At 43.3% G+C, this 15,614-nt stretch overlaps 1 protein-coding gene across 1 annotated transcript in view; it reads right to left on the minus strand.

Annotated features, from left to right (window-relative positions):
• Positions 1 to 318: 318 nt before the first annotated feature.
• Positions 319 to 15,614, minus strand: part of ULK1 (unc-51 like autophagy activating kinase 1) — a 176,226-nt gene continuing 160,930 nt past the window's right edge. Inside the window, exons 26-28 of the mRNA XM_033957048.1 lie at positions 6,198 to 6,355; positions 5,723 to 5,858; positions 319 to 831 (exon numbers count right to left, since the gene is read on the minus strand). Of these exons, the coding sequence (XP_033812939.1) occupies positions 776 to 831; positions 5,723 to 5,858; positions 6,198 to 6,355 (350 nt within the window). The 3' untranslated portion in view covers positions 319 to 775. The remainder of the gene's footprint in view (positions 832 to 5,722; positions 5,859 to 6,197; positions 6,356 to 15,614) is intronic.

A 15,614-nucleotide genomic window follows, 5' to 3' on the forward strand; every position in this document is an offset into this window, starting at 1 on the left:
AGACAAAGGCGCGCGCCGACAACTGAGCACAAGACGGAAGCGCGTGCCGAAGAGAAAGAGTGTTTTTAGGGGCTCCGATGGGGGGTTTTGTTGGGGAAACCCCCCACTTTACTTAATACAGATTGCGGCAGGGTTGTGGGGGGTTTGGGGGGTTGTAACCCCCCTCATTATACTGGAAACTTAACTGTTTCCCTGTTGTTTAGGGAAAAAGTTAAGTTTTCAGTAAAATGTGGGGGGTTACAACCCCCCAAGCCCCCCACAATGCCCCCACAACGAGGCACGATCTGTATAAAGTAAAGTGAGGGGGTTCGCCCCACACATCCCCCGTCGGAGCCCTTTAAAACAGTCATTTTCTTTGGCGCGCGGCTCCGCGTTGCACTCAGTTGTCTGCGCGCGCCTTTGTCCCGGCGCGCTTTTGACCCGACACCATTGTGAGCACGTGACAGCGCTGATGTGGGGGAAGCAGAGGCATGAAAAACAAGTCTCTTCTTTTTCCACTGTAACCTCCCCTGTAGGCGTTTGTCAGTCTGCACCAGCAAGACTTTGTAGTGTGTAGTGGGGAACAAAAGTTGCTCTGTCTCCATCAATATGTCCGCTGTGCAGCCACACCCGATTGCTTAATAAGTAACGAACGCAAGGTGTCCTCAGCACAGCCACGGCAGGTGTTGGGCCGGTCCCCTCCACCACCCTCCGACAGTGATGCAGACCTTCAAGCAAAAGATCCAGTGAATTCTGTTCATCACACAGAGAGCCACATGGAAAGATGTTGTGCAAATCAGGCGCTGGCCCCTGACTCCAGGGCTGAAAGTCTCCTCTCAATGCACATTTTACCTGCATGAGAAGAAATTAAAAAAAAAAAATCAATATTCTGTCCCCCAACAAGATAATGTTATAATAGGTGGAAGCATCCAGCACCATAAACACAGAGTCTGAGTGAGGCCTAGGGAAGGTGGGTGGGAATGCAAACACAGGAGATTGAGACGGGACATGATCAAAACATTCAAGATACTGAAGGGGATAGACAGTAGATAAGGACAGGTTGTTCACCCTCTCCAAGGTAGGGAGAATGAGAGGGCACGCTCTAAAGTTGAAGGGGGATAGATTCCGTACAAACGTAAAGAAGTTCTTCTTCACCCAGAGAGTGATAGAAAACTGGAACGCTCTCCCGGAGGCTATCATAGGGGAAAACACCCTCCAGGGATTCAAGACAAAGTTAGACAAGTTCCTACTGAACAAGGACGTACACTGGTAAGGCTAGTCTCACTTAGGGCACTGGTCTTTGACCAAAAGGGCCGCCGTGTGAGCGGACTGCTGGGCACGATGGTCTGACCCAGCAGCGGCATCTCTTATGTTGTGGTTTTCCTGGACTCCTAATAGGTTCTCATCATCCTCTGCAACCTCTTTTTAAGTTTCACATAAGTAAATGGATTTGGCACCTTTGGAGGAGCTGAAATTGTGCACGGGCTATTTGATGTATCACTTTACCGCCTCTGGCCTGCTCTAATTCATACGAATCGTTCAAGAGGCAGCTGTTAAGATTCATAGCTCAGATAGAATGAAACCAATCTTTCTTAGATTACACTGGTTACCGAAATTTAAGCTGTGTATGATAATATCTAAAATTTTATACGGTATGGTATAGTACATCTTATACATTTTTTCATGTACTCCCTTAGAAACCAGATATTATTGCATTTTCCAACTGTTAATAAGGTTAGAGCTCAAAAGCTATTAACGTTATCTTTTCCTTATCAGGCAGCTATGACATGGACTTATTTACTTTCCTCAATTAGAATGTAAAAAAAATGAATAAAATTTTTAAATGCTATTCTTTCCATATTTCATATTATAAATCAAGTATTAATATATCTTCTAATCAAATTCTATACATGGGAAAATTAATCATTCTTTACAATATTCAGTTAATGGTCTCCATATTTTTTGAAATTTATCTATATGTCCTTTTTGTGTTGCTATAGTGAGCTCCATTTTGTATATATGACATACAGAATTCCACCAGAATGTATAATTTAATCTGTCATGTTTTTTCCAATTGAATGTGATTTGTTGTATTGCTATTCCAGTTAAAATAAAAAGAAGTTTGTTATTACTTGATGATATTTGACTTCTTGCTCTCATAGTTGTTCCAAATAATATGGTATCATATGTCAAGGCTAACGGATTTTCTAACATCCTATTTATTTGGGGCCAGATTGATTTCCAGAATGTTAAGATGAATGGACAATAGAATAAAAGATGAAGGGAGGGGGGAGGGGATGGGATATTATTATATTAACTAAGAATTATATAAATTTAGTTTTCTGAAATATTAGTATGAATTTATATTGTTGATGTAACATATGAAAATGAATAAAGATTTCTCATTCAGTATTGATAGGGAGGGAGGGAGGGAGGGGAGATTATTATATTCAATAATAATTATATTAATTTAAATTTCTTACATAATATTATAACTTTATAAAATATTGATTTTCTAAAGAAATTTTAAATTTGATATTAATCTGTAAGTTAATCAAGTGTGATTATTCAAGTTTATAATGAAATTATTTAAAACACTTGTTGTAACATAAGAAAATGAATAAAGATTTATAAAACAAAAAATAGAATGTAAAAAAAATATTTTACATTTAGAAAAGCAGAGAAGGCTTTTCTATTTTGAACATGTTAGTAAAACTGGCTACACCATGAAGAAGTAGCAGGTTTGAACAACGGCCTTCCAAGCAGGAGCAAGAAATTCCACAGGGAGATGTTTATTTTACAAAGTCAAACGGACTTGACATAGCAACACATTTCGGGGCTGAAATCGCCTGCTTTAGGAGTGAAATACACTGTGTAGAAGAAGAACGAAGACTGAAGACATCAATTGTTTGTGTTACCGAAAAGCAAGAACCGTGTCCTAAGGCCCAGATTCTCTAACCTGCGCCATTGTCGGGTCAATCACATGACGGCGACGGTTACGGAATCATGCCTCCAGTAAAGGTAGGCGCCAGAAATGTAGGTCAGGGTCTTCCAGACCTACATTTCTGGCACCTACCTTTTACGCCGCCTAATGTCACTTCCGGCGTTAGCCATGCCTAATTTTTTAGGCGCTGGTAGGCACCTTGAAACTCAGTTAAAATGGCATTTAAACAGCTTTTTTTTTTTTACTGAGCTTAGGCACCTAAAAAAAACGTACACCATTTAGAGAATCTGGGCCCAAGTACAAACGAAAACCCCGTTGCTCAGAATATATAGTGCTGCAGCTTCCAACCATTATAGTGATCATCCTTCTTCTGCAGGAATGTTGTACAAAACGCCAAAGGCCTCATAAGAACTCTATGAGCGTCAGGAGTAGCACGGGCTGTTCAGCGCGGTTTAGTAGAAGAGGGGGCAAGTCTTTAATAAACAATCATAAATATGGTCATAAAACAGTTTGTATCCAAAAGGATCGATGAACCCGGACCCAACACGGTCTGTGTTTCAAAGAAAACACTCCTTCCTCAGGGGTCATAAAGTGTGTCATATACAAAGGAACTTGATGGATAACAACTGGAATCAGCGGTGTGGGTGAACAGCTGAGTGATTTCAGTTGTTATCTATCAGGTTCCCTTGTATATGACACACTTTAGGACTCCTGAGGAAGGAGTGCTTTCTTTGAAACACGGATCGTGTCGGGTTCGGGTTCATTGATCCTTTTGGATACAAACTGTTTTATGTCCATATTTATGAAAGACATGCATTCCTGCAGTTTTTGCTTTTGTTCTTCGATTCGATATTTTACTGCAGTTCTGTTGGGATTCTTTGCTTTTTGTTGCCATCCTTCTTCTACAGTTTATTTGTATAATAAACTTCTCTCTATGGAATTTCTTGCTCCTGCTTGGAAGTCTGTTGTTCAACCCTATTACTTCTTCGTAGCTTTTGGAGTTTTTTTGGGAGGGGGTTACCCCCAGACTTTGTTACAGACTAAAAACTGATTAGCCATCTTGTTTTCAAATTCTTTCACCCAAACTCTAGGCTTGGAAAGATATGTTTAGGTTGTGAATACTCCTGTATGTCTATTGGAATTTCCTGGGATTGTTCCAGTCTTCTTGTATGTAATGTAATGTAATGTAATTTATTTCTTATATACCGCTACATCCGTTAGGTTCTAAGCGGTTTGAAGAAAATATACATTAAGATTATAAATGAGAAGTAAGAAGGTACTTAAAAAATTCCCTTACTGTCCCGAAGGCTCACAATCTAACTAAAGTACCTGGAAATTAATAAAGAAGAGAAAATAAAGATGGTTGAAAAAAGAAAAATTCTATGTGAACTTATAGGATGGAAATTAAACTGACAGTGAAGAACTGTATGAAAAATACATATGGAATACAGTTAGAGAGGGTAGGTTACAATCTATTTATGGTATTTATTTAATTGGAAGGTGCATCGAACTATGTAGGTAATTGCAGACTAAAAGAAATGTAATGTAATGAAACTAAAAATAATATAATGCAAGCAGAATGGGGATGCGCCCTCTAGTGGAGCAGGAGGCACACATGCGTGGTGCAGCACAGCAAACTTGAATCTTCAATCAAGTTTGCTTGAAAAGCTGTCCGCATCGGGGCTCCGTAGATGACGTCACCCACATGTGAGAATATCATGCCTGCTTGTCCTGGGATAAATAATATAATGCAAGCAGAATATCAAAAAAATAATATAGCCACCTAAAGATATCTACTACATAAATACCGTTATCACAGACTAACCATAGCAGGTTCCTAACACGGAGAAAAGACCTCAGTGTTTCCCGGGAGTCAACCCAGGAAACTACTATGACAAATACTAAGTTGTCATAGAAAACACATCCTTGGTCAAAGAAAAACTCTGTGAAAATTCTATCAATATTATTACATCAAGGTAAATTGTTCAAAATCTCTTTAAGTAAAACATAAGGAACCCGCATTTATCTTAAAAATGTCCTCTGATACAGGAAAGATCACCACAGCTCAGTTGAATACACTCTCCTGGTGCAGTTTAACATAGTCTAGAAAGTCATCTCATAATTCCCAACAGGCCCTGTTTCGCAATCATGCAGCATCAGGGGAATTTATTTGGAAAAGAGCTACTGCTTCAAAGTCTTCTCTGGTTAGTCTCTGATAATGGTATTTATTTAGTGGGTATCTTTAGGTGCATTTTGAAAGTTGCAAGTGAACGGGAGAGACAGACCACACTTTCTTGAATGAAGTTTTAAGGGTCTTCCCAAGCAGCTGTCGCGAAACGGGTCAGGACCCAGAGTCTTTATTACAAGTTGTTTCAAGTACGAGATAAGTTCTGTTTCATTATTTGAGCTTTTTGCCAGGAAAAAACCGATGCAATGATAGAAGTGTCAAGCCACAGCATTTAAGCAACCGGGCTTGTCCCGCTGTTTTGGTTTGCAAAATACACCTGTTTTGAACACGGTTTGCCATTAATTATAATTATTGCTTGATATATCTTTGGATATTTAGGTGCCTCTTCAGTTTTTGTGATCTTTAGAATAAAATTAAATACATGATACAACGTAACCCTTCCCTTGGCAGCATGAATTACACTCCTCCAAATACAGTACCAGTTTGTAAGGCTTCTGGCCCTGTTGCTTCTCCCCCAAGCTTCCTTTCTTTTTCCTGTAATATATATTATTTTCAGCATGTTTAGGGTCACGTGGTGTCGTTTAGCCAATGAAAAGGATAACCACACTCACACTTCCTGATGTTCTCTATATCCCCTTGCTCGGTCATGAAGTTAAGGATGCCATCCATCAGCAACAGAGCCTTGTGATACCTCTGCACACAGTCTTCTCGGTGATGGAACATCTCATCCAGCGCAGCAGATTGCACCTGTAGGGAGAAAGCATTATATCACCCTGCCACGCATAATGTTATTACAGAGGCATCTGGCTGCTCTTTCAGCCTAGTTTCAACTAATGGGACGTCCAATATGCAATGAAAAATTCTGGTCTCACCTACTAATTTTCTGTCCTTGAGTCACACCAGACCAGACCAGAGGGGCCTAATCGATCTGTTCTGGATTGGTGAGCGATAAGGAAAGTCTATTACTTTTCATCTGAATGACACGTCCCGGATGTCATACTGGAACCCATCCATGAGAAATAAGTGTCTCTCACACATATGTGCACAACCGTAAGCTACTCACAAGGGCACTCCCTGCCCTCTTACCATCTGTACGGCGTAGCTGAAGATCAGCTTTTCTGCAGAGATGCTGTTCATCCGGTCCATGAGCTTCTGTTTATCTGCAAAGAAACGCTGCAGTCGCACATTCAGACAGTGGCAGGACGAGACGCTAGACTTATACAGTTCATTCAGCTTCTTCACCACTGCAAAGAGAAGAAAGAGGAGGCGCCTGTCACACTCTGTCCAAACCGTTCACTCTGGAAGTGGCTGGAAGCGCATTTACTGAATGGAGAGGCACTAAGATTCTGTCTGGATGCGAGACACTAGAGAATGACATGGGGACAAATTTGTCCCCGCAGGAACTCAATTTCTCTGTCCCATCCCCGTGAGTTTTGTCGCTGTCCCTGTGCCATTCCTGTAAGTTCTGCCTTAACCGCACAAGCCTCAAACACTTATGATTCTAATGTGTTTGAGGCTTGTGCACATGAGGATGGAGCTTGCAGGAATGGGGCAGGTACAGGAAAAGAACTTGCGGGGACATGAAAATGAGTTCCTGTGGGGACGGGGAAAAATCTGTCCCCGTGTCATTCTCTACGAGACACTGCGTGAAGGGAAAGGGGAATGGGATGTTCGAAGGAAGGCTCTCTTTGAGACCACCTTTGAGTTTCAGGGGCCCAGAATCTGGAACAACCTCCCAGGCAGCCTTTGACAAACACCTACATACTTCCAAATTCAGGAAAGCACTGAAAACTCACCTTTTTTCCTCAGTGCATTGACCCTTTCCCATGCAATCCCCTGCATGATATCTTCCATTCCATTTCTTTGTATGTCTCTGTAGCAATTCTAATATTGTGTAAGCCGCAATGATTCCTAGCTGACATTTGCGGGAGACGAGATTTGATGTGGTACGGGATGGTACTTTTAACTATTTCTTACACCCTCTCACATTCTCCAGGATCTCTTGATTCACATGGTTTAGTTCTTCTGACTCCTAGAAAGGCACACTGGGGTGCCTTTTACGAAGGTGCGCTAGCCGATTTAGCGTGCGCTAAATGCTAACGTGTCCATTATATTCTGTGGAGGCGTTGGCGTTTAGTGCACGCTAAATTGGCTAGCGCGCCTTAGTAAAATCTCTTCTTCAAACATATAGGGGTCCTTTTATCAAGGCGCGGTAGGGGGTTTAACGTGCGGAATACCGCATGTTAAACCGCCTGTTGCACTCGTCGCTAACGAGGTGTTAGTTTTTTGGCTTGCCGCAGGGGTTAGCGCATGATGAAATGTCCGACGCGCTAACCCCCGTAGCGCGCCTTGATAAAAGGAGCCCATAGTCTGGCGTTCTGCGAAAGGTATTTGGGCATGGAATAGTGATTTTAGAAATTTTTTTTTAATATGTTGATACTCTTAATGTAGTCTAGATCTTTTTTATTTTTAAGATTTATCATGTGGAATTCTGTCAACAACTGGTATCCTTCTTTCTTTAATATTTAATTTTGGAATTATGCTCCACCTTGATCTGTGTTTCAGTTTAAGCAGTATATCAGACATGAATGAACATAAATGTTTATTTACTACTTTTTTCAATTAGATCCCCATTCAATATCACATTTAGTTTAAAATCCTATGCCTTGCTCATCGAGCTTATTATTCTGTCTGGATTGCCTTATGTCACTACTGGTCGAAGGTCTCTTTGACATTTGCGGGATACAAGAGTTGATATGGTATAGTATTTGATATACTGCCTTTCTGTGGTTACAATCTATACAGGTACTTAAAAGTCAAACTATTACTGTCCAGCTTCACATGCAATGCTGTCCTTTCCCCTCATCTTGTCTGATGAAACTTATGATGAAGGGTAGGGTTACCATATGGCTCCAGAAAAAGGAGGACGGATTGAGACATCCGGGCTTTACTTCTATGGAAAGCCATGGAAGTAAGGAGGACAGATTGAGACACTCTACACCTCAGCACCCTGAAGTTGTGGGTTCAAACCCACATGCTCCTTGTGACCCTGGGCAAGTCGCTTAATCCCCCCATTGCCCCAGGAACACTAGACAGATTGTGAGCCCATCGGACAGACGGGGAAAATGCTTGAGTACCTGAATAAATTCATGTAAACTGTTCGGAGCTCCCTGGGGAGAACGGTATAGAAAATGAAATAAATAAACGTGGGGAAATCTATGTAAGGGTGTGCTAAGTCCACTTTTTGCCACTTGATACATTGTCTTTCAGTGGTTACAATTAAAGCAGTTTACATATTATTTACAGGTATTTATTTTGTACCTGGAGCAATGAAGGGTTAAACGACAAGCCTACAGTCATAAGGCGCTGCACTGGGAATCGAACGCAGTTTCCCAGGTTCTCGGGCCTTTGCACTAACCACTAGGTGGCTACTCCTCCAGTTTTAAAAGCTTTTTGAGGACAGGGAAAGAATTCAAATAAGAATACACAAAAAACTTACTGCTTTACGTTTCCCTCAGTAAAAGCATGTCGTGTTATAAGAGATTCTTAGGAAAAACTTTTGCATTTCAGGCTGGTGCAATGAATTCATGTTGGAGTACGCTTATTCCCCAAACTCAGTCTTATTATTTATTTAGAAAATTTCTTAAAACTTATCTGTTTGATAAATATGTGATTTAATTGCCATTTTGTATTTTCTGAGAATTTTTGCTTTATGCTTATGTAAGTATTTCACTGTTTGTGCAGTTCCTTCTTGCTGTAAAGTGCCCTGAACTACTGGTTTGGCGGTATCTAAGAATTATTATTATTACTTGATGGGCTGGGGAGGGCTTCAGTGGCTGGGATGGTATAGATGGGCTGGAGTGAGCTTTGACAGAGACTTCAGTAATTGCAATCTAAGCACAGTATCGGGCAGAGCTTTGGATTCTTGCCCGGAAATAGCTAAGAAGGAAAAAAAAAAAATTTTAACTGAATCAGGTTGGGCAGACTGGATGGACCATTCGGGTCTTTATCTGCCATCATCTACTATGTTACTACTCTACTGCTTATCATTTCTTTAGCATAGTCAGACATACACAGCGCTGTACATTAAACATGTAAGAGACAATCCCTGCTCGATAGAGCTTACAATCTAAGTAAAACAGATAAACCGTTTGGTGGAGGATGGGCAGGGGAGGGCTTCAATGGCTGGGAGGGTGTAGATGGGCTGAAGTAAGTCTTAACAGAGATTTTGGCAGTTGGAACCCAAGCACAGTACCGGGTAAAGCTTTGGATTCTTGCCCAGAAATAGCTAAGAAGAAAAATTAAAAAAAATAAAATAAAATAAAAAATTTTAAATTGAATCAGGTTGGGCAGACTGGATGGACCATTCGGGTCTTTATCTGCCGTCATCTACTATGTTACTATGTTACAAGTGGTGATGCACAGTGGTGCTTAGACAGCACTAAGCGTGATTCTATAAATTGTACATAACTTGTAAAGAATCATGCTGAATGTAACTCAGCTTGAGCCACTGCTGAAAAAACAGCACGAGCAAAATCCCAAATCCCATCCCATCCCCCATCCTCTACACATTTGTGCTGCAGACGAGCGTCATTGCTATTAATATCACCTTAGTAGGTCAAACGTCTTCGATGCTCTTTACAACATAGTTCAGAAAGAAATATGCAGCCATTGCTATCAAGTAAAGTGCTTCCTTATTTTATTTTAAAATATTTGCTACACCATCTGTGTTGAGGGAAAGAAAAAGGGTCTTATTAACATTACTCAATTCTAGATGAGGTACATGTCTCGCCATGAGGATAATAAGAATATAAGAACAGCATTACTGGGTCAGACCAATGGTCCATCAAGCCCAGTAGCCCGGTCTCACGGTGGCCAATCCAGGTCACTAGTACCTGGCCAAAACCCAAGGTGTAGCAACATTACATGCGACCAATACAGGGCAAGCAGTGGCTTCCTCCATGTCTTTCTGAATAACAGACTATGGACTTTTCCTCCAGGAACTTGTCCAAACCTTTCTTAAAACCAGCTACGCCACAGTTCTTCAACCGCCGGTCCGCGGACCGGTGTCGGTCCGCAAAAAAATCTTGCCGGTCCGCGAAGGACTCGGGTCCCCGCCGCAACGAAAAGTGCCGACGTCAGCTGACTTGCAACTTCCTGTTGCCGTCGCTGTGCCGGGACTTCTGCCTTCGCCGGGACTCCTGCAGCGTATGCTTCCTGCCTTGTCTTCGCACCTCCCGACCAGCAGCGGCAGCTCTGTATGCTTTTAACTTCGGTACAGAGCTGCCTCTAAGCAGTAGTTTAGCGCGGTTTCACGAGGCAGCCTCGGGGCCTTTGCTAGGCCGGCCCGCTTCGATGATGCGATGTGGGCCGGCCTAGCAAAGGCCCCGAGGCTGCCTCATGAAACCGCGCTAAACTACTGCTTAGAGGCAGCTCTGTGCCGAAATTAGAAGCATACAGAGCTGCCGCTTGCCTAAAGACTCTTGGGCTGCTGAAGGAGGGCAAAGAGCAGCTGTCCTGGAGGTTTCCCTTCCTCTCACCTTTGGAGGTCCCTTTTTTTTTTTTTCTTCAAACGGCAACGGGCCCCAGCATGACATCAAGTAAGTTCCACTGTTCCTTGCAAGCAGTTATGCTCGGCCAAAGCTTCCCCTCTGACATGAACCACCCTCAGGGGAAAGAAAGTGACCCGCAAAGGTGAGGGGAAGGGGGGCAGATGATGGAAGTTGGGGGGGGAAGAGAGAGAAGGGGCAGATGATGGAATGGAGGAGATGAGAGAGAGAGAAGGAGACAGATGATGGAAGTGAGAAGAAGGGAGAGAGAGCAGAAGGCAGATGGATGTCAGTTGAGAGGGGAGAGCAGATGCTGAATGGAAGTGGGGAAAGAACACATACTAGATGGAAGGAGGAGCTAAATAAAGGGGGAAGAAAATAGTAAGATAATGGAGGGGTGAGGGAAAGGGGTGACAAGCTGTGGGTAGACACAGTGAAAAGAGAGAAACGGGACTAAATAGTAAAAAAGAATTTAATTTAGATGGAGGCAGAAAATAGAGAAGGAAGACCAGAGAAGAAAAGGGAAGAGAGAACAGAGAACAATATCAGATCTGAGTGGAGGAAATGAGAAGAGAGAGATGCTAAAAACCACAGGGGGGAGGGAAGGACAGAAATGCCAGACCATGAGGGGAACAGAAGGAAGATGATGGATGCCAGACCAAATTGGGGGGGGGGGGGCAGGAGGAGAGATGGCAGGGAAAGACAGACAGTGAATGGAAGGGGCAGATGCTGGACTGAAGAGACAGAGAAGGTTATCATGACGCTGTACGCCCTCACCTGGAGTACTGCGTCCAGCACTGGTCACCGTACATGAAGGAGGACACGGTACTACTACTCGAAAGGGTCCAGAGAAGAGCGACTAAGATGGTTAAGGTGTTGGAGGAGCTGCCATACAGCGAAAGATTAGAGAAATTTGGCTTATTCAGTTTTCTTGATAGTAGAGGGGATATATGTGAAGGGGAGGGGAGACAGGGGGTTTGTTGATCCTTGCTCTGTATTATTTGTATTTATAAAATGACAATTGTATAGAATATTGTTTCTTTTTATACTTTAATAAAATATGTACAATATAAAATCATAACTATTTGAGGCTTGTGCGGATGGGATCAGATGGTTTGTGGGATCGAGCTCGCGGGGACGGGGCGGCGATGGTTTTTAAAAAAAAATTTCAGTCTTAGTAGTTTGCCGGTCCACGAAATAATTATTTTATTTCCGCCGGTCCACAGGTGTAAAAAGGTTGAAGAACACTGAGCTACGCCATCCGCTCTTACCACATCCTCTGGCAATGCGTTCCAGAGCTTATATACTCTGAGTGAAAAAAAATTTCCTCCTATTGGTTTTAAAAGTATTTCCCTCTAACTTCATCGAGTGTCCTCTAGTCTTTGTAATTTTTGACGGTGAAAAATCGATCCACTTGTACCAATTCTGCTCCACTCAGGATTTTGTAGACTTCAATCATATCTCCCCTCAGTCGTCTTTTTTCCAAGCTGAAGAGGAGTTCCATCCCCTTTACCATCTTGGTCGCTCTTCTTTGAACCTTTTCTAGCGCCACTCTATCTTTCTTGAGATAAGGAGACCAGAATGGAATGCAATACTGAGGATAATACTAGAGCAGATATAAATTTCTCACAAGGTCACATCTCCTACCTCTTGCAGGGAAAGGTTAGTTTCACAGTAACCTCCAAAATGTTTTAACCGCAAGTCTGTCTACATTAGATTTTTTTAAAATCTGGTGCTGGCTTCCAGCCACCTAAAACTGCAGTTCCAGACAGCTAAATAGGTCTGACTGAACTTATTTTTTAATTTGGATTTGTTAACTGTAAAGAGATGCACCCAAAGTGCTGACACAACAGTGTTTCTCAACAGGCGGGATGTGTTTGTTGGAGGTACGCGGCATGGCCACCGCAGAGAATATTCCCTGCCCACCCGTCCGTCGAAGCCCCGCTTCCGCTGCTGGGGATCCCTCCTTGCTGCCCGACCCACCTACTGAAGCCGCTGCCGGGGATCCCTGCCCGCCAACCTCTCCTCTTTCCCTCCCAAAACCGACCCACTTGGCTTCCCTCCGATGTCAGAGCTGACATCAGAGGAAAGCCTTCTGGTCCTTCTGCCTTCAGCGGCTTGTTGGGAGTCGCGCAGCTGGCAGCGGTTCACAATCTGCACATAGCTGACCTGGAAACCTTTTCTCCAATGTCAGCGCTGACATTGGAGGAAAGGCTTGTGGGTTACCCATGTGCAGCGTGTGAGTCACTGCCTGTGCATCCCCCCCAGCAAGCCGCTGAGCATAAGAACATAAGAATTGCCGCTGCTGGGTCAGACCAGTGGTCCATCCTGCCCAGCTCACGCGGCGGCCCCTAGGTAATACCAGTGCTCCAAATGAGTCCAGTCTCACCAGTTTAGCATGAACTTGTCCAACTTTGTCTTGAAACCCTGAAGGCAGATGGAGCGCGTACAGCTCAAATAAGTAAGGGGACACAATCTTTCTGGGAAAAAGGAGGGGGGAAAGGAGCGCATTGGGGCACTGGTGGGGCATGATTCTGGGACAACAGCTGGAGGCAGGGAAGGGAGGGGGCACAAACTCGACAGAAGGAAGGGAGGTGGCATGAACATGGGACACAGAAGGGAGGGAGGAAGGGGGCACTAACTTGGACATAGGACGGAGGGAATAGAAAGAGAGAATTGTTGGGCATGAGTGTGTGAGTGAGAGGGAAAGAGATGGTGCACATGGGAAAAGGAAGAAGAGGAAAATTAGGCATAGAGAGACACAGGTAGAGATGTATGGGGAAGAGAAGGATGAGAGGGAGAAATATTGGACATGGTGGTGGAGGGGTGACAGAAGGAGAAATGGGCATGGGGCTGTTGGGCAGTGGTGAAAAATGCTGCACATGATCCAGGGGATGAGAGAGGGAGAAATCTTGGACTCATGGAGGCACAGAGAAAGAGAGAAATGTTGGTTGGGGAAGGGAATGAGGTCTGGAAGAGAGGAAGCATGCAGGAGGCAGAAATAAAGAAATGTTGGATGCACAGTCAGAAAGAAATATTGGATGCACAGTCAGAAAGTAGGAAAAATGATTTTATTTTTAATTTAGTGACCAAAATGTGTCCGCTTTGAGAATTTATATCTGCTGTCTATATTTTGCACTATATTTGTCTATTTTTCTATAGTTGTTACTGAGGAGACATTGCATATTTTAAAGTCATCTGTCTTGACTTCTTTGAAACCCCCGCTCCCCCGAATATAAATGATAATTAACATTTTCTCTGCATACAGTATACTTTGTGGGTTTTTAAAATTTTGTGGTTACCATTATGTATTAATAGGATTATATTGTGTGTATATGAAAAACGGATGGAAGAAATTGCATTACAATCAGTACTATTATTATGGGGGTGGGTTCAGGGGTAGAGCCTTAGCAGGTCAGGGGTGGAGCCTGTACAAGTCTGGGGCGGAACTTGGGTGGAGGTACTCGGTTGATATTTGTTAGACTTAGGGGGTACTTGGCTTGAAGAAGTTGAGAAACACTGGTTTGCAATATGTTGAATAGTAATCAAGTACGGAGGAGTGGCCTAGTCATCAAAGCAGCTGCCTCAGCACCCTGAGGTTGTGAGCTCGATCCCCGCTGCAGCTTCTTGTAAATCTGGGCAAGTCACTTAACACGTCATTGCCCCAGGTACAAAATAAGTACTTGTCTAAAATACATAAACCACTTTGTAACCACACAGAAAAAAGTAGCATATCAAGTCCCATCCCTTTTACCCTTTAAGTAATTTTAGCTCATGCTTTTTATTCAGTAGGGACTCAGGGTGAATTACATTTAGTACACTAGATAATTAGTGGTGGTGTGGAAAGGGGAGACTGAAAGAGACACTAAGAGAAAAAAAAAAGACAAACAAAATTCTTATGTGATTTGTAAAAAAAAAATCTTTTTTAAAACCCCTTTCTTCCCCGTACCATGCAACATGCTATAGATTTCCAATACTAGACTGTACCGTGTGGTCACTCTGCCCCATCCTTGGAAGCTGTATTAACAAATCGTATCCAACAATTTTTTTAAAGTATAACTTGTTGAAGAAGGATCTTAGTACCTACACACACATATTCCATCTCTTCCTGTGCATCTTTAAACTGCTGCTATGGTCCAGCCCCTCTCTACAGGTTTATTTATTTGTGTGTATGTTCTTATGTATATTTTTGTAGTTCCACTCCCTTCCACCACTGTCACACAACCTTCCAGCACCGCCCCCCCCCCCTTTCAGGGCTTTAAATGCCTGGGCCAATCAGCGCCTTAGGGCCCTCCCTGACGCATCCCAGAATGTACCAGAAAGGGACAGGACCTCCATTTTGTAAGAGGCAGGCCTGCCAGCCGGAGCGGGTAGGTGCCCTTTCAACTGGCTTTGTCAATAAGGAGGAGCGGGGAGAGTTGGAGGGATTGGGCGATGGCGGGAGGGAGTGGGCATCTCTCCCACTGCGGGGGTGGGGGTGGGTGGGCTGGGTAGTAGTGTTGGGGGATTGTGCGATATGGCGGGAGGCAGTGGGCACCTCTCCCACTGCCAGGGGTGGGCATCCGGAGGTTATGCGAGCAATGTGGGAGAGAGTGGGCATCTCTCCTGCCGATCTTCAATTTGTAGGTCTTAAAAAAAAATATGTGGGTGTATTCTGCGCATGTGCTGATCGCTATCACCAGCAACTCATCTCAAGTAAATTTAGCGAGCTTACATGAACATCCGTGAACCTCGTGTGCATGCGGAGTATTTTGAGAATGACTCGCCTTTTTGAAATCGTTACAACAGCAACCTCGGTAGCAGCCCGTTGGATTTTACCGTTAAGTTTTGAGAATCTTCCCCCAGTACCTGAATGTAAAACCGCTTAGACCAGTGGTCTCAAACTCAAACCCTTTGCAGGGCCACATTTTGGATTTGTCGGTACTTGGAGGGCCGCAGAAAAAAAATAGTTAAT

This window comes from Geotrypetes seraphini, chromosome 8, assembly GCF_902459505.1.
Source record: "Geotrypetes seraphini chromosome 8, aGeoSer1.1, whole genome shotgun sequence".
In the NCBI taxonomy this organism is placed as follows: domain Eukaryota; kingdom Metazoa; phylum Chordata; class Amphibia; order Gymnophiona; family Dermophiidae; genus Geotrypetes; species Geotrypetes seraphini.